Source organism: Salvelinus fontinalis, chromosome 9 (assembly GCF_029448725.1).
Source record: "Salvelinus fontinalis isolate EN_2023a chromosome 9, ASM2944872v1, whole genome shotgun sequence".
In the NCBI taxonomy this organism is placed as follows: domain Eukaryota; kingdom Metazoa; phylum Chordata; class Actinopteri; order Salmoniformes; family Salmonidae; genus Salvelinus; species Salvelinus fontinalis.
This window is the reverse complement of record NC_074673.1, coordinates 36,639,436-36,663,159: the sequence shown is the minus strand read 5'-3', so window position 1 is coordinate 36,663,159 and position 23,724 is coordinate 36,639,436. Positions and strand designations below refer to the sequence as shown.

The following is a 23,724-nucleotide window of genomic DNA, read 5'->3' as shown; positions in this document are numbered from 1 at the left end:
TAATCAATTTTAGAATAAGACTTACGTAACAAAATGTGGAAAAAGTAAAAGGGTCCGAATACTTTCAGACTGCACTGTATACTAAATAAAATGTGTGAAATTTGTTTTCATTTAGAATGGACTATTATGATGCACCTGTCTCAAAACAGGGGCAGGGGGGGAGGAAATACATGTAATTTATGCACTTAAATAGCAAATGGAGGACGCTTTTCCCTTGGTTCATTTTCATGCCAGCCAGGTAGGCTATAAAGCGAAGCAATGTTGTAAAGCGAAGCAATGCGCTTAAAATTAGGAGAGTTGAGAAATAATTATAGTAGGATCCCGAGTGGCGCAGCGGTCTAAGGCACTGCATCTCAGTGCTTGAGGCATTAATACAGACATCCTGGTTTGATTCCAGGCAGTATCACAACCGGCTGTGATTGGGAGTCCCATAGGGTGGCGCACAATTGGCCCAGCGTCGTCTGGGTTTGGCCGGTGTAGGCTGTCATTGTAAATAAGAATTTGTTCTTAACTGACTTGCCTAGTTAAATAAAGATTAAATAAATAAATAAATGTAAGTGGAGGCTGCTGAGGGGTGGACGGATCATAATAATGGCTGGAACTGAGCAAATGGAATGGCATCAAACACATTGAAACGATGTGTTTGATACCATTCCACGAGCCTGTCCTCCCCAATTAAGGTGACACCAACCTCCTGTGGTAGGCCTAGCCTATATAAAGCGGATGGGATCCTCTTTTTAATAGAGGCCATCACTTTGTTTTCTTATGCAATTGCATAGCCTATAGAAATGTTGGGCAAAATGAGCTCATTGGCTCTCATGAAGTGTTTGATTACATTTGTGTTGATGTCAGAGTAATTAGAGGGACAATAGAGTGCTGAGTACCAGGCAGTTAGCCAGTCTGAGAGGCTACTAATGACCATCAGCAGCATCAGAGCTGGGAGAAGCCTAATTACCGTGACTAAACGGTCACGTGGATTTTGACTGCCTTTATGACTCGTGACCGCCAGTGTGGTGGTAATACGGTCAGGCACCACCAGTGTGGTGGTAATACGGTCAGGCACCACCAGTGTGGTGGTAATACGGTCAGTCACCACCAGTGTGGTGGTAATACGGTCAGTCACCACCAGTGTGGTGGTAATACGGTCAGTCACCACCAGTGTGGTGGTAATACGGTCAGGCCCCACCAGTGTGGTGGTAATACGGTCAGGCACCACCAGTGTGGTGGTAATACGGTCAGTCACCACCAGTGTGGTGGTAATACGGTCAGTCACCACCAGTGTGGTGGTAATACGGTCAGTCACCACCAGTGTGGTGGTAATACGGTCAGTCACCACCAGTGTGGTGGTAATACGGTCAGTCACCACCAGTGTGGTGGTAATACGGTCAGGCACCACCAGTGTGGTGGTAATACGGTCAGTCACCACCAGTGTGGTGGTAATACGGTCAGTCACCACCAGTGTGGTGGTAATACGGTCAGTCACCACCAGTGTGGTGGTAATACGGTCAGTCACCACCAGTGTGGTGGTAATACGGTCAGTCACCACCAGTGTGGTGGTAATACGGTCAGTCACCACCAGTGTGGTGGTAATACGGTCAGTCACCACCAGTGTGGTGGTAATACGGTCAGGCACCACCAGTGTGGTGGTAATACGGTCAGTCACCACCAGTGTGGTGGTAATACGGTCAGTCACCACCAGTGTGGTGGTAATACGGTCAGTCACCACCAGTGTGGTGGTAATACGGTCAGGCACCACCAGTGTGGTGGTAATACGGTCAGTCACCACCAGTGTGGTGGTAATACGGTCATGTATCAGCCCTAGGCACATGCTGTATTATATATTTATTCAACAGACCTATAACAGACCCTCTTTGAATCTGTGTGCCTCTTGTGTAGTTGTACTAAAATTCATCAAGATTTTCCAGATTGTTCAAACTGAAAAAAACTATTCCTTATGTCCCCCCATGTTTATCTTAATAAACATAGGGAAATTATACATTATCACATCCTCTCATGAAAGGAAACAATTTTTGAACACAATTTTATTAACTTGTTTACATTTGATGCCAGGCAAGATACTTATTTGCCAGTCAATATACTTTTATAGAAAAAAGAAATCTAAAGAATATCACTTATTTTGCTGCACAATTTGAGTCATAAGGAAAATATACTTTGCTGCATTGTTTGTATTAGCAATGCATCTCTTCATTAAAGTATTTCATCTCATGTCTCATAACTTGAGGCACTTATACACTGAAGAAGCTTTTTAAGTTGTCCATTGTTATTAACTCCTATACAATAAAATCAGAGGAGGCTGGTGGGAGGAGCTATAGGAGGACGGGTTCATTGTGATGGCTGTTATAACTGGAACGGTATCATACACATGGAAACAACGTTTGACTCGGTTCCATTTATGCCATTCCAATGAGCCTGTCCTCCTATAACGCCTTACATCAGCCTCCTCTGAATAACTGATGACTCTACAAAGTAAATAATATAGAATGAATGCAGGTTCTCATCCTACCCTGATTCCACCCAGTACAAGCAGTTTGGTTGTCTGTTTCAGTGAGAAGTTTTCTGCTCCAAAAAGGCAAAGTCCACCACAGTTTTAAGTTTTCCATAATAATGATAAAGTACTTAACTACTCATACAGCTGAAATAATCTTCAGTTATATCGCCAGTGGCACAGGTCTCAGGAAGTGCACAATGAATTTACCTACAGTAGATTGTTTCAACAATAGCAAGTGAATTACAACACAATTATATAACATGTACACTTCCAGTGTAATATAATTACATAAAGCATAGAATGATAGTATGGAATGATGGCACTGTAATAACTGTTTTTCCAGACTTCAGACTGTGGTCCTAGAATGTGGAACTGCACCACCATCATCTCCTGAGGAACAACCAAATCCCTTCAATCCTCATGACTTACTTCACTACTAATTCCACACACTGACATTCTCCACACAGACCATCAAAAACCAGCTTCATTACAAATATAGCAGATCAAAAGTGGATTTCCCCTGAAAAGTCAACATGTTACTTTCCCACTTTGTCCTATCCATGCAATGATCTGACACAATGATTGTTGTGTCCTATCCATTCATCCTCCTAGCTGTGCTTACATGATTCAGAAGGCAACGCCACCAGGCCAAAATGTACTGTAAGGCAGTAAAATACTTTCCACCCCACTTCATTGTGTCTACAAATCCACAGTTCATGAGTAGTTGTCACTTACTTACACACAGGTTGGGTAATATTTGAGTTTAGTTCACTGACTTTATGTCAAGCTGTAGATGTCATCCCATTGTTAGTGATAGCATGTGACAGTCAGCAACCTTTTTGCATCGGTGTATTGCACCCTCTTTTACAGTGTATATTTTGATGCGTGTGTGTGGCATGATAATGGCTTTGTACTAGTGTGTTGACATTAGCATGACAGTATCAGTATTCCTTTGTGGTGGCGTTAGAAGGCGGTGCTGGCCATGCTGCCAGGGGAGAAGAGACGTGGCACTCCTTCCTGCAGAGATGTCTCAACGTGTCTGTGGGCCAACTTCCCCTCCTCACCTGGATGGAACACACATACACACTCCCATTATTCCCTCATACACTCTTTCCCACCCACAGGAACCCCACTCTCTGTGCCCCTGTATCCCTTGATCTCACTCAGTCCCCTATCAAACGTATACTTCTTATCCTTCTACTAACCAAGCACCAACAAAGCTTGTTTGGCAGCATCCCTCACGTCCTCCTTGTCCGATCGACAGAGATAGACCAGCTGGTCAATGCTCTCTTTGGCCTGCAGAACATAAAAAACAGACTGACTCCAGACACTAGGATACGCACAGTAAAAAAACAGATTGAAGATAGAGATTATTGAAGAGGTGTGACTAAGTGGTAAGACTGACCTTCAGACATGCAAGTGCTTTACAGCCACACACTCTCGTCTCCATGCTTTCATTCTCCAGAAGCTCCAGACAGCTTACCAGGGCCTGGGGTAAAATACACTATAATTTTCACAAACACTATATATACACAAAAGTATGTGGAGAACCCTTCAAATTAGTGGATTCGGCAATTTCAGCCACACCCGTTGCTGGCAGGTGTATAAAATCAAGCACACATACATGCAATCTCCACAGACAAACATTGGCAGTAGAATGGCCTTACTGAAAAGCTCAATGTCTTTCAACGTGGCACCGTAATAGGACTCCACCTGTCCAACAAGCTAGACCTGCCCCGGTCAACTGCAAGTGCTGTTATCGTGAAGTGGAAACGTCTAGGAACAACGGCTCACCGACAAAGTGGGAGGCCACACAAGCTCACAGAACGAGACTGCCGAGTGCTGAAGTGCGTAGCGTGTAAAAATCATCTGTCCTCGGTTGCAACACTCACTACAGAGTTCCAAACTGCCTCTGGAAGCAACGTCAGCACAAGAACTGTTAGTCAGGAGCTTCATGAAATGGGTTTCCATGGCCGAGCAGCCGCACACAAGCCTAGGATCACAATGTGGGATACCAAGCGTTGGCTGGAGTGGTGTAAAGCTCGCTACAATTACACTCTGGAGCAGTGGAAATGCATTCTCTGGAGTGATAAAACATGCTTCACCATCTGGCAGTCCAACGGACGAATCTGGGTTTTGCGGATCACAGGAGAAGGCTACCTGCCCCAATGCATAGTGTCAACTGTAAAGTTTGATGGAGGAGGAATAATGGTCTGGGGCTGTTTTTCATGGTTCGGGCCCCTTAGTTCCAGGGAAGGGAAATCCTAACACTACAGCATACAATTACATTCTAGACGATTCTGTGCTTCCAACTTTGTAGCAACAGTTTGGGGAAGGCCCTTTCCTGTTTCAGCATGACAATGCCCACGTTAACAAAGCGAGGTCCATACAGAAATGGTTTGTCGGGATTGGTGTGGAATAACTTTTCTGGCATGCACAGAGCCCTGACCGCAACCCATTCGAACATCATTGGGATGAATTGGAACGCCGAATGCGAGCCAGGCCTAATCGCCCAACATCAGCGACCAACCTCACTAATGCTCGTGGCTGAATGGAAGCAAGTCCCCGCAGAAATGTTCCAACATCTAGTGGAAAGTCTTTTCAGAAGAGTGGACGCTGTTATAGCAGCAAAGGGGGGGACCAACTCCATATTAATGCCCATGATTTTGGAATGAGATGTTCGACAAGCAGGTGTCCACATACTTTTGATCATGTAGTGTGAATCCACATTGGTGATCCTGTTATCTTCATAGAGTACACTTAAGAGGTGCATTTCAAAAGTTCTACAGTGAGTATGGCCTTAAATCAGGGTTTTAAAAATATTCTTGCACAGGGATCCCCTCCCAGGCAGACTGTCGATCCAGGGACCCCAATCATACGTTAGCAATTCTTGTCTTATCAGCTGAATGATAATGGCATGGAGAAGTAATCAACATTTTAAAATAAATAGATTGTTTTTCATTATTTTGACCTCCCTACATAACAACTGGAAGAGGAAGTGTTCACTCTAACATAGCTAGAAATGTAACTCCAAACACATTTTCGCTAAGAGCAGCTGATTAAACAAAAGGTTAGCCAAGTATTGGCAAAACTTAAAGACCAAGTCAAGAAAGCTTAACAGCAGCCAGTGGCACTTGGTAGCCTATTCGCGGGAGCTTTTTTAAAGCCCATGTCAGATACTCCAGTGAGTGTAATTCGCTTAATTATTGACAACACAATATTAGGAGATGAGAAATAAATTTGACATCATTAGAATATAAATATATATAGAATATATAGCAGATATACTCTTCTCTATTTTAGGTATGTCATTTGAAATTTGTGTAGTCTGTTGGTGCTAGCGATATTCATAAAAACATAATTTCCATTTGTTTAAAAAATAATACTTTCCCGCAGACCCCCTGCAGTGCCCCCGGTTGAATACCCCTGCCTTAAATGAATGTGTCTCTTGGTCTCACCCTCTCTCGATGGCGTGGTTGGTTGGCTAGGCTCCGGAGCAGGGAGCTAGCTGAGGCAGACACCTTCCCCCGCGGGTCCCTGAGCAGCAGGCTGACAGCATGTATCCCCTCCCTCTTCAGGCTGCTCTCTGGTGGCCTCTTCAGGGCCTTCACCAGCACCTCCTGGTCTCCTGACTGCAGGCTCTGAACCAGCCAGACTGGGGGGGGGGGGGGAATACAGAGAAGCAGAGAAAGAGACAGGACAGGGTGTGTGTTGGGGGAGGAGAATGAAACAGAGAGAGAGAGAATAAGAATAAGGATGGGGTTTGGAAAAGAAAATAGGAAAAGACAATAGGATGAGATTATGTTATAGTGGGTGTGCTGAAAGAACAACAATGAGAGCAATCACCCATTTAAATGCTGTACATTCATCATGACTGACCATAGAGCCAAGTGGCTGTCTGTAACCTGGTAAGACACATTAACAAATTAATTAACACCAACCAAGCAATTAAGGAGCTCCATTCACTACCATAGTCAGTCTCCCAGACACTCACCCTCCTCTGCCAGTTCAGTGATGTGTGTGTCCAGCTCGCTCACTCCCTCTGCCTCCAGGTAGCTCCAGAACTGGAAGAGAGTCAGCATCTCTCTGGCTGCCTCGCCCCCACGCTTGGGCAGCCTCCTCTCCAGAATCCTCTCTACTAGACGCAAGAACACTAGACAGAGAGACAGGGGTCCGACGTGACAGGATATCACTTTAACATCTCTTCTCTAATGTGTGGGTCTGTGATAGCATATACGCCACTGGAATCAAAGCCAAGAGCATTGCATTGCAGATCACAAACTCCTCCTGAGGGAGAGTGTTTTAGACCATGTATCACTATGTTAAAACACACAGTGGCCAGTTTATTAGGTACACCCATCTAGTACTGGGTCGGACCCAGCTTTGCCTCTAGAACAGCCTGAATTCTTCAGGGCATGGAAACGTTGCCAAATTGGTCTCAAGGGACCTAACATGTGCCAGAAGAACATTCCCCACACCATTACACCACCAGCCTGTACCGTTGATACCAGGCAGGATGTTACCATGAACTGCTGTTGCTTACGCCAAAATCCTGACTATGCAATGATGACCATACCATGCTCAAAGTCGCTTAGGTCAACCATTTTGCCCATTATAATGTTCAATGCCTGCCTGCCTGCTTTATATGGCAAGTTACGGCCACGTGACTCACTATCTGTAGGAGAGAACCATTTTAGTGAAGGGGTGGTGTATCTAATAAACAGGCCACTAAGTAAGTATATATATATACATACACACACACACACACACACACACACACACACACACACACACACACACACACACACACACACACACACACACACACACACACACACACACACACACACACACACACACACACACACACACACACACACACACACACACACACAGTTGAAGTTGAAAGCTTACATACACTTAGTTTGGAGTCATTAAAACTCTTTTTTCAACCACTCCACAAATTTCTTGTTAACAAACTATAGTTTTGGCAAGTCAGTTAAGACAACTACTTTGTGCATAATTTTTCCAACAATTGTTTACAGACAGATTATTTCACTGCATCACAATTCCAGTGGGTCAGAAGTTTACATACACTAAGTTGACTGTGCCTTTACACAGCTTGGAAAATTCCAGAAAATTTTGTCATGGTTTTAGAAGCTTCTGATAGGCTAATTGACATCATTTGAGTCAATTGGAGGTGTACCTGTGGATGTATTTCAAGGCCTACCTTCAAACTCAGTGCCTCTTTGCTTGACATCATGGGAAAATCAAAAGAAATCAGCAAAGACCTCAGAAAAAAGTCTGGTTCATCCTTGGGAGAAATTTCCAAACCACTGAAGGTACCACGTTCATCTGTACAAACAATAGCACGCAAGTATAAACACCATGGGACCATGCAGCCATCATACCGCTCAGGAAGAAGATGCGTTCTGTCTCCTAGAGATGAACGTACTTTGGTGCGAAAAGTGCAAATCAATCCCAGAACAACAGCAAGGACCTTGTGAAGATGCTGGAGGAAACAGGTACAAAAGTATCTATATCCACAGTAAAACAAGTCCTATATCGACATAACCTGAAAGGCCGCTCAGCAAGGAAGAAGCCACTGCTCCAAAACCGGCATAAAAAAGCCACACTACGGTTTGCATCTGCACATGGGGACAAAGATCATACTTTTTGGAGAAATGTCCTCTGGTCTGATGAAACAAAAATAGAACTGTTTGGCCATAATGACCATTGTTATGTTTGGAGGAAAAAGTGGAGGCTTGCAAGCCGAAGAACACCATCCCAACCGTGAAGCACGGGGTTGGCAGCATCAAGTTGTGGGGGTGATTTGCTGCAGGAGGCCTGGTGCACTTCACAAAATAGATGGCATCATGAGGAAAGAAAATTATGTGGATATATTGAAGCAACATCTCAAGACAGGAAGATAAAGCTTGGTCTCAAATGGGTCTTCCAAATGGACAATGACCCCAAACATACTTCCAAAGTTGTGGCAAAATGGCTTAAGGACAACAAAGTCAAGGTATTGGAGTGGCCATCACAAAACCCCAACCACAATCCTATAGAAAATTTGTGGAAAGAACTTAAAAAGCATGTGAGAGCAAGGAGGCCTACAAACCTGACCCAGTTACACCAGCTCTGTCAGGAGGAATGGGCCAAAATTCACCCAACTTATTGAGGGAAGCTTGTGGAAGGCTACAATTTTGTCTTAATCCAAGTTAAACAATTTAAAGGCAATGCTACCAAATACTAATTGAGTGTCTGTAAACTTCTGACCCACTGGGAATGTGATGAAAGAAATAAAATCTAAAATAAATCATTCTCTCTACTATTATTCTGACATTTCACATTCTTAAAATAAAAGTTGTGATCCTAACTGACCTAAGACAGTGACATTTTACTTGGATTAAATGTCAGGAATTGCGAAAAACTGAGTTTAAATGTACTTGGCTAAGGTGTATGTAAACTTCCGACTTCAACTGTATATTTTTAAATATGTTTTATTGTCATATACACCAGATAGGTGCAGAGAAATGTGTTATTATACGCAATATTATCCATGATCGAGACACAACAACAGTATCACACCTGTGTCTGCCAGGCTGGCTCCTCTCTCGGGCAGTCTGTTGGTGTAAGCAGCGGCCAGTGTTGTGAGGAAAGCCTCTGTGGAGGTGCTGTACACACTGCCATTGTCTGTACACTGCTGCCATAGCAATGTTGCCCCTTGGCACTGTTCTAACTGGGGAACCACTACTCCAAGAGAGAGACAGAAGGAAAAGAAAACAAGTTAGAGATGATAGTAATTTAATCTACAATTAGAGTTGTTAACCTTATTCATTATATCCTTAGCTGTGTCAGTGAGCAAACTAGTATGCTGTTTTATTGTCCTCCTCTCAGTAGTAATGAACTCACCCTCATCTGCCTGAGTGGCTCCTTCAGGGGTCTCCTTGGCAACGTGTCTGATAAGCTCGAGGACGCGGGTCTCCCTGAGTAGGCGGTCCAGAGCATACATCTCCCCACAGCGCAGAGGCCCAAAGGTCCCCAGCCTCTGCACAGCACAAACCATTAGGCGTCACATAGCCAAAATTGATACAACAAATCAGAACATTTGGTAAGACCACAGATGACACTTTTTTTTATATCATTATTACATTAGAACTGGGAGCTGTTGCTCTGTTTATCAATAATTTTGGCAGCGCAACACAAACACAAGATCTATGTATGAGATTTTAATTCTTCAACTAATTTGGTTTAGAGCCTCATACATAAGAGGAGGACCCCACTGGGTGCAAACTGGTTAAATCAACGTTGTTTCAGTGTAATTTGTCAACGTATTGCGATGTGGAATCTATGTGAAAAATACATTGGATATGAAAATAGTCAACATAAATTGTTTTGAGGTTGAAATTTCAAACACAGGATTATGTCATTATGGTAACCACATTTTAACATAGACAAACCTTGTATAAAAACATTTGAATTTGTACCTATAAAACAACAGATTTGCAACGTTATATCCTTTATCAGAAAAAATATATATAGGCTGGGCAGCACCTCCTACTGGAGAATTGATCTATCAGCAGCTACCAGTTGGTCTCCCATCCAAGGTTTAATTAAGCCCTGCTTGGTTATTTGTCACTAACTATTACCAATATGCTATCGTGATCATGATTGTTGAGAGATCTCCACTTAAATAGATTTTATCTAAGTAATTCCAAAGGGTATCAAAGTCATTCCAAAAGGGTAAGTTTAACAGAGCAAATTAAATGTGACCATACTTTATCTATCAATCATGCCATTTAAGTCTACATAGCATTTGCAATGTCATCAGCAGCAATTGGTTTAATTCAAACCAGAATTTAACTAAAAATATACAAAATAGGCTTGGGTTTCAATCGCTAGTTAATTTAATTCCAGTTTGTCTAAAAATTCAAACAGAATAAATTGGATTCACATCTCAACCAAAAATGTAAGTTGAAGAATGACTACATCAAACCAAAATATATTTAAAGTTTGATTTGATTTAGTCTTATTCCATAACTTAGATTGTTGGTTGAGATGGAGATGTGAATCAAACATATGAATTATATTTTTGTAGACAAACTGTAATTAATGCCAGACTAAGTCAGTGGCATAGATGTACAGTGCTTTCAGAAAGTATTCAGACCCCTTGACTTTTACACATTTTGATAAAATGGATATAAATATATATATTTCTTCTTCACAATTTACACACAATACCCAATAATTGTCATAGCAAAACAAGTTAAAACACTTTTGCGAATTTATAACAAATAAAACATTTTTTTTTTAACTTCACATAAGTATTCAGACCTTTTACTCAGTACTTTGTTGAAGCACCTTTGGCAACGACTACAGCCTTGAGTCTTCTTGGGTATGACACTACAAGCTTTGGCACACCTGTATTTGGGGAGTTTCTCCCATTCTTCTCTGCAGATCCTCTCAAGCTCTGTCAGGTTGGATGGGGAGCATCACTGCCCAGCTATTTTCAGTTCTCTCCAGAGATGTTTGATCGTGTTCAAGTCCGGGTTCTGGCAGGGCCACTCAAGGACATTCAGAGACTTGTCCCGAAGCCACTCCTGCGTTGTTTTGGCTGTGTGCTTAGGGTCGTTGTTCTGTTGGAAGGTGAACCTTCACCCCAGTCAGAGGTGCTGAGCGCTCTGGAGCAGGTTTTCGTCAAGGATCTCTGTACTTTGCGCCGTTCATCTTTTCCTCGATCCTGACTAGTCTCCCAGTCCCTGCCACTGAAAAACATTCCCACAGCATGATGCTGCCACCGCCACCATGCTTCACCGTAGGAATGGTGCCAGGTTTCCTCCAGACGTGATGCTTGGCTTTCAGGCCAAAGAGTTCAATCTTGGTTTCATCAGACCAGAGAATCTTGTTTCTCATGGTCTGAGAGTGCCTTTTGGCAAACTCCAAGCGGGCTGTCATGTGCCTTTTACTGAAGAGTGGCTTCTGTCTGGCCACTCTACCATAAAGGCATGATTGGTGGAATGCTGCGGAGATGGTTGTACTTCTGGAAGGTTCTCCCAACTCCAGAGAATCTCTGGAGCTCTGTCAGAGTAACCATTGGGTTCTTGGTCACTTCTCTGTCCAAGGCCCTTCTCCCAAGAATGCTTAGTTTGGCCGGGTGGCTAGCTCAAGGAAGAGTCCTGTTGGTTCCAAACTTCTTCCATTTAAGAATGATGGGGGCCATTGTGTTTTTGGGGACCTACAATGCTGCAGAAATGTTTTGGTACCCTTCCCCAGATCTGTGCCTCAACACAAACCTTTCTCGGAGCTCTACGGAAAATTCCTTCAAGCTCATGGCTTGGTTTTTGCTCTTACATGCACTGTCAATGGTGGGACCTTACATAGACAGGTGTGTGTGCCTTTCCAAATCATGTCCAATCAATTGAATTTACCACAGGTGGACTCCAATCAAGTTGTAGAAAGATCAAGGAATATCAATGGAAACAGGATGCACCTGGGCTCAATTTCGAGTCTCATAGCAAAGGGTCTGAATACTTATGTAAATAAGGTATCTTTTTTAAAATTTGTAATATATTTGCAAAATTTCTACAGAACGGTTTTTCGTTTTGTCATTACGGGGTATTGTGTGTAGATTGAGAAGTAAAAAAAAAAATATTTCAACAATTTTAGAATAAGGCTGTAACGTAACAAAATGTGGAAAAAGGGTAGGGGTCTGAATACTTTTTGAATGCACCATCTTCTGCTTGGATAGTTCCATCTCCTTCAAATGTTGATATTTGGTTGCATTGACAACCAAACACAATTAAATATCACTTTTGAAATACAATAACTAATCTATTAACTTTGACAAGTTAACAAATTATATGTTGGATTCATGTCTCTAACTCAACCAAAAATAAAAATGCAAGAATGGGATTAAGCAAGTGGCTCAGATGGAACTATCCAAGCAGTAGCTACGTTCATCTCCTTTAAATGTTGATATGTGGTAGTGTTGTCATATTTCTTTCAATACAACTTATAATATATAATATAATACAATAAATAGCCTAAAGTTAAGGCCATCTTACAAACTAATATAACTTTCAGCCTTAAAATCAAATCAAATCTTATTGGCCACATACACGTGATTAGCAGATGTTATTGCGGGTGTAGCAAAATGCTTGTATGAATAACATCCATGGCCACATTGAGGTTACTGTAACTATACATTTCTTCTTATGTAATTGTGCAGTGTCTTCAGAAAGCATTCATACCCCTTGACTTGTGTTACAGCCTGAATTCAAAATCAATCAACAAAAAATAAATCCTCACCCATCTACACACAATACCCCATAATGACCAAGTGAAAACATGTTTTTAGAAATGTTTGCAAAATCATACATGTTAGAATCATCTTTGGCAGCGATCACAGCTGTGCGTCCTTCTGGGTAAGAACTTTGCACACCTGGATTGCACAATATTTGCACATGATTCTTTTCAAAACCCTTCAAGCCCTGTCAAGTTGGTTGTTGATCATTGCCAGACAGCTATTTTCAAGTCTTGCCATAGATTTTCAAGACGATTTAAGTCCAAACTGTAACTAGGCCATTCAATGTTGTCCTGGTAAGCAACTCCAGTGTATATTTGGCCTTACGTTTTAGGTTATTGTCCTGTCTCCCAGAGTCTGCTGGAAAGGAAACAACCAGATTTTCCTCTAGGATTTTGCCTGTGCTTAGCTCTATTCCGTTAATTTTTTTCCTAAAGAACTCCCTAGTCCTTGTCGACGACAAGCTTAGCCATAGCATGATTCAGCCACTACCATGCTTAAAAATATGAAGAGTCGTACTCCGTGATGTGTTGTGTTTGTCCCAAAATTAATTTCTTTGCCACATTTTTGCATATTTAATTTAGTGCCTATTTGCAAACAGGATGCATGTTTTATAATATTTGTATTCTGTACAGGCTTCCTTCTTTTCACTCTGTCATTTAGGTTAGTATTGTGGAGTAACTAAAATGTTGTTGATCCATCCTCAGTTCTCTCATAGCCATTCAACTCTGTACCAAATGTACACTGTTTTAAAGTGTTGAAATCACTGAGCGGTTTCCTTCCTCTCTGCAACTGAGTTATTAAATTCACATTGAATGGTACAACTTCACCATGCTCAAAGGGATATTCAATGTCTGCTTTTATTATTTTTACCCATCTACCAATAGGTGCGCTGCTTTGCGAGGCATTGGAAAACCTCCCTGGTTTTTGTGGTTGAATATGTGTTTGAAATTCACTGCTTGACTGAGGGACCTTACAGATAATTGTATGTATAGTATGTCTTCACAATTTCTGTAATAATCTATATGTAGCTCAACATTTTCTTTCTCTGTAGTATTGAATAGGTCCGGTTGAAATATTATTGATTATGTATGTTAAAAACAACCTGAGGATTGATTATAAAAAACGTTTGACATGTTTCTTCGAACATTACGGATACCTTTTGGAATTTTCATTACATTACATTTACATTTAAGTCATTTAGCAGACGCTCTTATCCAGAGCGACTTACAAATTGGTGCATTCACCTTATGACATCCAGTGGAACAGCCACTTTACAATAGTGCATCTAGATCTTTTAAGGGGGGGGGGGGGGGGGGGGGGGCAGAAGGATTGCTTTATCCTAGGTATTCCTTGAAGAGGTGGGGTTTCAGGTGTCTCCGGAAGGTGGTGATTGACTCCGCTGTCCTGGCGTCGTGAGGGAGTTTGTTCCACCATTGGGGTGCCAGAGCAGCGAACAGTTTTGACTGGGCTGAGCGGGAACTGTACTTCCTCAGTGGTAGGGAGGCGAGCAGGCCAGAGGTGGATGAACGCAGTGCCCTTGTTTGGGTGTAGGGCCTGATCAGAGCCTGAAGGTACTGAGGTGCCGTTCCCCTCACAGCTCCGTAGGCAAGCACCATGGTCTTGTAGCGGATGCGAGCTTCAACTGGAAGCCAGTGGAGAGAGCGGAGGAGCGGGGTGACGTGAGAGAACTTGGGAAGGTTGAACACCAGCCGGGCTGCGGCGTTCTGGATGAGTTGTAGGGGTTTAATGGCACAGGCAGGGAGCCCAGCCAACAGCGAGTTGCAGTAATCCAGACGGGAGATGACAAGTGCCTGGATTAGGACCTGCGCCGCTTCCTGTGTGAGGCAGGGTCGTACTCTGCGGATGTTGTAGAGCATGAACCTACAGGAACGGGCCACCGCCTTGATGTTGGTGGAGAACGACAGGGTGTTGTCCAGGATCACGCCAAGGTTCTTAGCGCTCTGGGAGGAGGACACAATGGAGTTGTCAACCGTGATGGCGAGATCATGGAACGGACAGTCCTTCCCCGGGAGGAAGAGCAGCTCCGTCTTGCCGAGGTTCAGCTTGAGGTGGTGATCCGTCATCCACACTGATATGTCTGCCAGACATGCAGAGATGCGATTCGCCACCTGGTCATCAGAAGGGGGAAAGGAGAAGATTAATTGTGTGTCGTCTGCATAGCAATGATAGGAGAGACCATGTGAGGTTATGACAGAGCCAAGTGACTTGGTGTATAGCGAGAATAGGAGAGGGCCTAGAACAGAGCCCTGGGGGACACCAGTGGTGAGAGCGCGTGGTGAGGAGACAGATTCTCGCCACGCCACCTGGTAGGAGCGACCTGTCAGGTAGGACGCAATCCAAGCGTGGGCCGCGCCGGAGATGCCCAACTCGGAGAGGGTGGAGAGGAGGATCTGATGGTTCACAGTATCGAAGGCAGCCGATAGGTCTAGAAGGATGAGAGCAGAGGAGAGAGAGTTAGCTTTAGCAGTGCGGAGCGCCTCCGTGATACAGAGAAGAGCAGTCTCAGTTGAGTGACTAGTCTTGAAACCTGACTGATTTGGATCAAGAAGGTCATTCTGAGAGAGATAGCAGGAGAGCTGGCCAAGGACGGCACGTTCAAGAGTTTTGGAGAGAAAAGAAAGAAGGGATACTGGTCTGTAGTTGTTGACATCGGAGGGATCGAGTGTAGGTTTTTTCAGAAGGGGTGCAACTCTCGCTCTCTTGAAGACGGAAGGGACGTAGCCAGCGGTCAAGGATGAGTTGATGAGCGAGGTGAGGTAAGGTAGAAGGTCTCCGGAAATGGTCTGGAGGAGAGAGGAGGGGATAGGGTCAAGCGGGCAGGTTGTTGGGCGGCCGGCCGTCACAAGACGCGAGATTTCATCTGGAGAGAGAGGGGAGAAAGAGGTCAAAGCACAGGGTTGGGCAGTGTGAGCAGAACCAGCGGTGTCGTTTGACTTAGCAAACGAGGATCGGATGTCGTCGACCTTCTTTTCAAAATGGTTGACGAAGTCGTCTGCAGAGAGGGAGGAGGGGGGGGGGAGGGGGAGGAGGATTCAGGAGGGAGGAGAAGGTGGCAAAGAGCTTCCTAGGGTTAGAGGCAGATGCTTGGAATTTAGAGTGGTAGAAAGTGGCTTTAGCAGCAGAGACAGAAGAGGAAAATGTAGAGAGGAGGGAGTGAAAGGATGCCAGGTCCGCAGGGAGGCGAGTTTTCCTCCATTTCCGCTCGGCTGCCCGGAGCCCTGTTCTGTGAGCTCGCAATGAGTCGTCGAGCCACGGAGCGGGAGGGGAGGACCGAGCCGGCCTGGAGGATAGGGGACATAGAGAGTCAAAGGATGCAGAGAGGGAGGAGAGGAGGGTTGAGGAGGCAGAATCAGGAGATAGGTTGGAGAAGGTTTGGGCAGAGGGAAGAGATGATAGGATGGAAGAGGAGAGAGTAGCGGGGGAGAGAGAGCGGAGGTTGGGACGGCGCGATACCATCCGAGTAGGGGCAGTGTGGGAAGTGTTGGATGAGAGCGAGAGGGAAAAGGATACAAGGTAGTGGTCGGAGACTTGGAGGGGAGTTGCAATGAGGTTAGTGGAAGAACAGCATCTAGTAAAGATGAGGTCAAGCGTATTGCCAGCCTTGTGAGTAGGGGGGGAAGGTGAGAGGGTGAGGTCAAAAGAGGAGAGGAGTGGGAAGAAGGAGGCAGAGAGGAATGAGTCAAAGGTAGACATGGGGAGGTTAAAGTCACCCAGAACTGTGAGAGGTGAGCCGTCCTCAGGAAAGGAGCTTATCAAGGCATCAAGCTCATTGATGAACTCTCCAAGGGAACCTGGAGGGCGATAAATGATAAGGATGTTAAGCTTGAAAGGGCTGGTAACTGTGACAGCATGGAATTCAAAGGAGGCGATAGACAGATGGGTAAGGGGAGAAAGAGAGAATGACCACTTGGGAGAGATGAGGATCCCGGTGCCACCACCCCGCTGACCAGAAGGTCTCGGGGTGTGCGAGAACACATGGGCAGACGAAGAGAGAGCAGTAGGAGTAGCAGTGTTATCTGTGGTGAGCCATGTTTCCGTCAGTGCCAGGAAGTCGAGGGACTGGAGGGACGCATAGGCTGAGATGAGCTCTGCCTTGTTGGCCGCAGATCGGCAGTTCCAGAGGCCACCGGAGACCTGGAACTCCACGTGGGTCGTGCGGGCTGGGACCACCAGGTTAGGGTGGGCGCGGCCACGCGGTGTGAAGCGTTTGTATGGTCTGTGCAGAGAGGAGAGAACAGGGATAGACAGACACATGACATTTTCGTCTGCCTTTCAGGACCGGAACGAGTCTGTGGTTTTCTGAACATAACGCGCAAACCAAATGGCGGTTTTTGGTTATAAAACTAATCTTTATCGAACAAAAATAATATTTATTGTGTAACTGGGAGTCTCGTGAGTGCAAACATCCGAAGATTATCAAAGTTAAGCGATTAATTTAATTGCTTTTCTGACCAAGCTAATTTGGGGCTAGCTGATTGATGAACTCACAAACGCTTGGATTGCTTTTGCTGTAAAGCATATTTTCAAAATATGACACGATAGGTGGATTAACAACAAGCTAAGCTGTGTTTTGGTATATTTCACTTGTGATTTCATGATTCTAAATATTTTTTGTATTTTTTTGGAATTTGGCACTCTGCAATTCAGCGGTTGTTTACGAAAATGATCCCGCTAAAGGGATCCGTGCGGCAAGAATTAAGTACTTTACACCACTGGTATTTGTTACAAATATATCATGATCCTTACCAGAAGTTGGGCGCTGCAATTCTTCAGATGAACCAGTAGAGCGTGGTCTAGAGCCTGGCAGCCAGTGCTCACAGGTCCAAAGGAGGGGGACTCCCAGCATCTCTTCTCACAGTCTTCATCTCCCCCTGCACTCTCCTCTGACGGCCTGCGGGGGGCACTGTGGTGCTCACTAAACACAACATCCACACAGGAGCACAAATAGAGTACATTTACATTACATTTAAGTCATTTAGCAGACGCTCTCATCCAGAGCGACTTACAAATTGGAAAGTTCATACATATTCATCCTGGTCCCCCCGTGGGTATTGAACCCTGGTCCCCCCGTGGGAATTGAACCCACAACCCTGGCGTTGCAAGCGCCATGCTCTACCAACTGAGCCACACGGGACCAGAGTATGAGCATTATTAATTTATTTAACCTATATTTAACTAGGCAAGTCAGTTAAGAACAAATTCTTATTTACAATGACGGCCTACCCCGGACGACGGTGGGCCAATTGTGCGCCGCCCTATGGGACTCACAATCACAGCCGGCAGTGGCACCTCTTGCACTGAGATGCAGTGCCTTAGACTACTGCGCCACTCGGGAGCCCAAAGAGGGTTGATAAATGGGTAAAAACTCTGCCTTCTGGGCCGGGCCCGGAAAGAAAATCAAGTGCTCTATAGGCCTACCGCTGGCCAATCAGATGGCTCAGATTACAGTGTCTGCAGTAATGTAGCAGGTGTAAAAAAAACTACAGCAAAGTAGATACTGTGAGATTTCAAAACATTTAAAACTATGACTAGAGAGAGACCTTCAACAAATACAGCAAAGAGCTTCTGTTTTTATGAGCAAGTTCTTGTTTAAAGTTCTTACTCAGCACTGTCAACACTTTTTATTCAACACTTTTGTAAGTCATAAAAATGCACCTTCTTCCTTCTTCCACTTGCGCTACCAGCATTGCAGTTGTAATGAATGAGTAGGAAAGTGTATCGATAGGCTTGCATTGTTATTATTAGCGGCTTGGGTCTTTTTTTAGAGGAATTTCACTTTCTCTGTTCATAGGAGTAACAACACGAATTTGTGCATGAGGCAGAAATAATGAAGTGCGACTCAAGTTGTGCCATCAGCTGGAGGATGGTGTCTCTTTTTGGTAAGTGTCAGTGAAGGAAAGGGAGCGTGGAGGGACATTGAGAGGCGGACCCTCAGCCTGCTGTTCTCTCCCTCTGCTGAGACTGACAATCAGATGCAGGCACCATCAGCCCAGTAAAATACAAATAAAATAATAAAAATAAAGTGAACTGGAAGGAATGTGAAATAATAATGCACCAAATTATTTTATCTTCCAATGAGGAAATGCTACCAAAAATAATTAACTGAAACGTGTTAAATGGAGTCACCCATGATTCACCAAACTATATTTTGAAAGAGGAAGGAAAGTACTTTAAGCATATGTTTTAGTTACAGTCTCCTCCATCTCCACTAACCGAAGTTAAAACATTTTTTTTCTATTAACAATGTAAAATTAACAGCTATACAGAAAGATACATGTGAAGGCCAAATTATAGAGGAGGAACTTGATGATGCAATTAAAGCCTTTAAGTCCGGGAAAAGTCCAGGGCTTGAAGGCATACCAGTTGAGGTATACCAAACCTTTTTTTAATGTACTCAGAGGACCGTTATTAGCATGTTTTAACCAGTACGATAGAAATGGTAGACTATCAGATACTCAACAAGAAGGTCTGATTTCATTGTTACTGAAACAGGACCCAAGTGGAAAATATAACAAGATACAAGTCTCCAATTTTTGAAATGGACTAACTCTTCAGTGTTGTGATGCAAAAATTCAAGCAAAATGCACAGCCCATAGAATTAAAAAAAGGTATTGTCGGATATTATTCATCCTAATTAGACAGTTTTTTTTACATGGACGATACATTGGAGATAATATAAGACAAGTACTGGAAACAATAGAACACAATAAAAAATCTGGGAAACCAGGCCTGGTATTCATAGCAGACTTTGAAAAGGCTTTAGATAAAGTACTACTGGAATTTGTATATAAATGCCTGGAATATTTCAATTTTGGAGAATCTCTTAAACAAATGGGTTAAAGTTATGTATAGTAACTCTAAATATATATATATATATATATAGTACCAGTGTATGTATGTATGTATGTATGTATGTATGTATGTATGTATGTATGTATGTATGTATGTATGTATGTATGTATGTATGTATGTATGTATGTATGTACAGTTGAAGTCAGAAGTTTACATACACCTTAGCCAAATTTTTAACAATTCTTCAAAATTCCTGACATTTAATCAGAGTAAAAATTCCCATGTCTTAGGTCAGTGAGGACCACCACATTTTAAAAATGTGAAATGTCAGAATAATAGTAGAGAGAATGATTTATTTCAGCTTTTATCTCTTTCATCACATTCCCAGTGGGTCAGAAGTTTACATACAATCAATTAGTATTTGGTAGCATGGCCTTCAAATAGTTTAACTTGGGTCAAACGTTTCGGGTAGCCTTCCACAAGCTTCCCACAATAAGTTGGGCGAATTTTGGTCCATTCCTCCTGACAGAGATGGTGTAACTGAGTCAGGTTTGTAGGCCTCCTTACTCGCACACGCTTTTTCAGTTCTGTCCACAACTTTTCTGAAGGATTGAGGTCACGGCTTTGTGATGGCCACTCCAATACCTTGACTTTGTTGTCCTCAAGCCATTTTGCCACAACTTTGGAAGTATGCTTGGGGTCATTGTCCATTTGGAAGACCTATTTGCGACCAAGCTTTAACTTCCTGACTAATGTCTTGAGATGTTGCATCAATATATGCACATAATTTTCTTTCCTCATGATGCCATCTATTTTGTGAAGTGCACCAGTCCCTCCTGCAGCAAAGCACCCCGACAACATGATGCTGCCACCCCCGTGCTTCACGGTTGGGATGGTGTTCTTTGACTTGCAAGCATCCCCCTTTTTCCTCCAAACATAACGATGGTCATTATGGCCAAACAGTTCTATTTTTGTTTCATCAGACCAGAGGACATTTCTCCAAAAAGTATGATCTTTGTCCATGTGCAGTTGCAAACCGTAGTCTGGCTTTTTTATGGTGGTTTTGGAGCAGTGGCCTCTTCCTTGCTGAGCGGCCTTTCAGGTTATGTCGATATAGGACTCGTTTTACTGTGGATATAGATACTTTTGTGCCTGTTTCCTCCAGCATCTTCACAAGATCCTTGCTGTTGTTCTGGGATTGATTTGCACTTTTCGCACCAAAATACGTTCATCTCTAGGAGACAGAACGTGTCTCCTTCCTGAGCGGTATGACGGCTGCGTCATCCCATGGTGTTTATACTTGTGTACTATTGTTTGTACAGATGAACGTAGTACCTTCAGGCGTTTGAAAATTGCTCCCAAGGATGAACCAGACTTGTGGAGGTCTACAATTTTTTGGGGCTGATTTCTTTTGATTTTCCCATGATGTCAAGCAAAGAGGCACTGAGTTTGAAGGTAGGCCTTGAAATACATCCACAGGTACACCTCCAATTGACGTCAATTAGCCTATCAGAAGCTTCTAAAGCCATGACATACATTTCTGGAATTTTCCAAGCTGTTTAAAGGAACAGCCAACTCAGTGTCTGTAAACTTCTGACCCACTGGAATTGTGATACAGTGAATTATAAATGGAATAATCTGTCTGTAAACAATTGTTGGAAAAATTACTTGTGTCATGCACAAAGTAGATGTCCTAACCGACTTGCCAAAACTATAGTTTGTTAATTAACAAGAAATTTGTGGAGTGGTTGAAAAACAAGATTTAACAAGACTCCAACCTAAGTGTACGTAAACTTCCGACTTCAACTGCATGTATGTTGAGGTGTTGCATATGTATGTGGGAGAGACAATCATTAGATCATTTGTTTTGGTAGCAAAAATATCACAACGTCAATAGTGAAGAAGCGACTCCGGGATGCTGGCCTTCTAGGCAGAGCTGTCCAGTGTCTGTGTTCTTTTCCCCATCTTAATCTTTTCTTATTATTGGCCAGTCTGAGAAGGCTTTTCCTTTGCAACTCTGCCGAGAAGGCCAGCATCCCAGAGTCGCCTCTTCACTGTTGTCGTTGAGACTGGTGTTTTGCGGGTACTATTCAATGAAGCTGCCAGTTGAGGACTTGTGAGGCATCTGTTTCTCAAACTAAACATTAATGTACCTGTCCTCTTGTGCACAGGGGCCTCCCATTCCTCTTTCTATTCTAGTTGGATACAGTTTGCGCTGTTCTGTGAAGGAAGTAGTACTATTCCATGCAATTTCTCGCATGGAATAGCCTTCATTTCTCAGAACAAGAATAGACTGACGGATTTTAGAATAAAGTATTTTGTTTCTGGCCATTTTGAGCCTGTAATTGAAACCACAAATGCTGATGCTCTAGATACTCAACTAGTCTAAAGGCCAGTTTTATTGCTTCTTTAAATCAGAACAGTTTTTAGCTGTGCGAACATAATTGCAAAAGGGTTTTCAAATGATCAATTAGCCTTTTAAAATGATAAACTTGGATTAGCTAACACAATGTGCCATTGGAACACAGGAGTGATGGTTGCTGATAATGGGCCTCTGTACGCCTATGTAGATATTCTATTAAAAATCATCCATTTCCAGCTACAATAAGCATTTACAACATTAACAATGTCTACACTGTACTTCTGATCAATTTGATGTTATTTTAAATGAAAATAAAGGAAATTCCGAAGTGATCCCAAACTTTTGAACGATGGTGTATATAAACTCATTAAAAAAAGAAATGTCCCTTTTTCAGGACCCACCTGTGGAACGGTCGTTAAGACACTAACAGCTTACAGACGGTAGGCAATTAAGGTCACAGTTATGAAACCTTAGGACACTAGAGAGGCATTTCTACGGACTCTGAAAAACACAAAAAGAAAGAGGCCCAGGGTCCCTGCTCATCTGCGTGAATGTGCCTTAGGCATGCTGCAAGGAGGCATGAGGACTGCAGATGTGGCCAGGGCAATACAATGCAATGTCTGTACTGTGAGAAGCATAAGACAGCGCTACAGGGAGACAGGACGGACAGCTGATCGTCCTCGCAGTGGCAGACCACGTGTAACAACACCTGCACGGGATCGGTACATCTGAATATCACACCTGCGGGACAGGTACAGGATGGCAACAACTGCCCGAGTTACACAAGGAACGCACAATCTCTCCATCAGTGCTCAGACTGTCCGCAATAGGCTGAGAGAGGCTGGACTGAGGGCTTGTAGGCCTGTTGTAAGACAGGTCCTCACCAGACATCACCGGCAACAACGTCACCTACGGGCACAAACCCACCGTCGCTGAACCAGAGAGGACTCGCAAAAAGTGCTCTTCACTGACGAGTCACGGTTTTGTCTCACCAGGGGTGATGGTCGGATTTGCGTTTATCGTCGAAGGAATGAGCGTTACACCGAGGCCTGTACTCTGGAGCGGGATCGATTTGGAGGTGAAGGGTCCATCAACGGACTGAGCTTGTTGTCATTGCAGGCAATCGCAACGCTGTGCGTTACAGGGAAGACATCCTCCTCCCTCATATGGTACCCTTCCTGCAGGCTCATCCTGACATGACCCTCCAGCATGACAATGCCACCGGCCATACTGCTCGTTCTGTGCATGATTTCCTGCAACACAGGAATGTCAGTGTTCTGCCATGGCCAGAGAAGAGCCCGGATCTCAATCCCATTGAGCATGTCTGGGACCTGTTGGATCGGAGGGTGAGGGCTAGGGCCATTCCCTCCAGAAAGGTCCGGGAACTTGCAGGTGCCTTGGTAGAAGAGTGGGATAACATCTCAAAGCAAGAACTGGCAAATCTGGTGCAGTCCATGAGGAGGAGATGCACTGCAGTACTTAATGCAGCTGGTGGCAACCCCAGATACTGACTGTTACTTTTGATTTTGACCCCCCCTTTGTTCAGGGACGCAGTATTCCATTTCTGTTAGTCACATGTCTGTGGAACTTGTTCAGTTTATGTCTCAGTTGTTGAATCTTATGTTCATACAAATATTTACACATGTTAAGTTAGCTGAAAATAAACGCAGTTGACAGTGAGGACGTTTCTTTTTTGCTGAGTTTAGTATGTATAAGCTGTGTAATTGTCTG

The 23,724-nt window shown here is 43.7% G+C and overlaps 1 protein-coding gene across 9 annotated transcripts in view; it reads right to left on the bottom strand.

The window, feature by feature from the left end:
* Positions 1 to 2,024: 2,024 nt before the first annotated feature.
* The window catches only part of LOC129862505 (rho family-interacting cell polarization regulator 1-like), a 110,529-nt gene continuing 88,829 nt past the window's right edge, over positions 2,025 to 23,724 (bottom strand). For all 9 annotated transcript variants that reach the window (XM_055934248.1, XM_055934246.1, XM_055934247.1 and 6 more), the window contains 8 exons: positions 17,586 to 17,754; positions 9,425 to 9,560; positions 9,101 to 9,262; positions 6,504 to 6,662; positions 5,968 to 6,164; positions 3,915 to 3,998; positions 3,715 to 3,805; positions 2,025 to 3,573 (listed from right to left, as the gene is read on the bottom strand). In XM_055934248.1, coding sequence (XP_055790223.1) covers positions 3,473 to 3,573; positions 3,715 to 3,805; positions 3,915 to 3,998; positions 5,968 to 6,164; positions 6,504 to 6,662; positions 9,101 to 9,262; positions 9,425 to 9,560; positions 17,586 to 17,754 — 1,099 coding nt within the window. In that variant the 3' untranslated portion in view covers positions 2,025 to 3,472. The remainder of the gene's footprint in view (positions 3,574 to 3,714; positions 3,806 to 3,914; positions 3,999 to 5,967; positions 6,165 to 6,503; positions 6,663 to 9,100; positions 9,263 to 9,424; positions 9,561 to 17,585; positions 17,755 to 23,724) is intronic.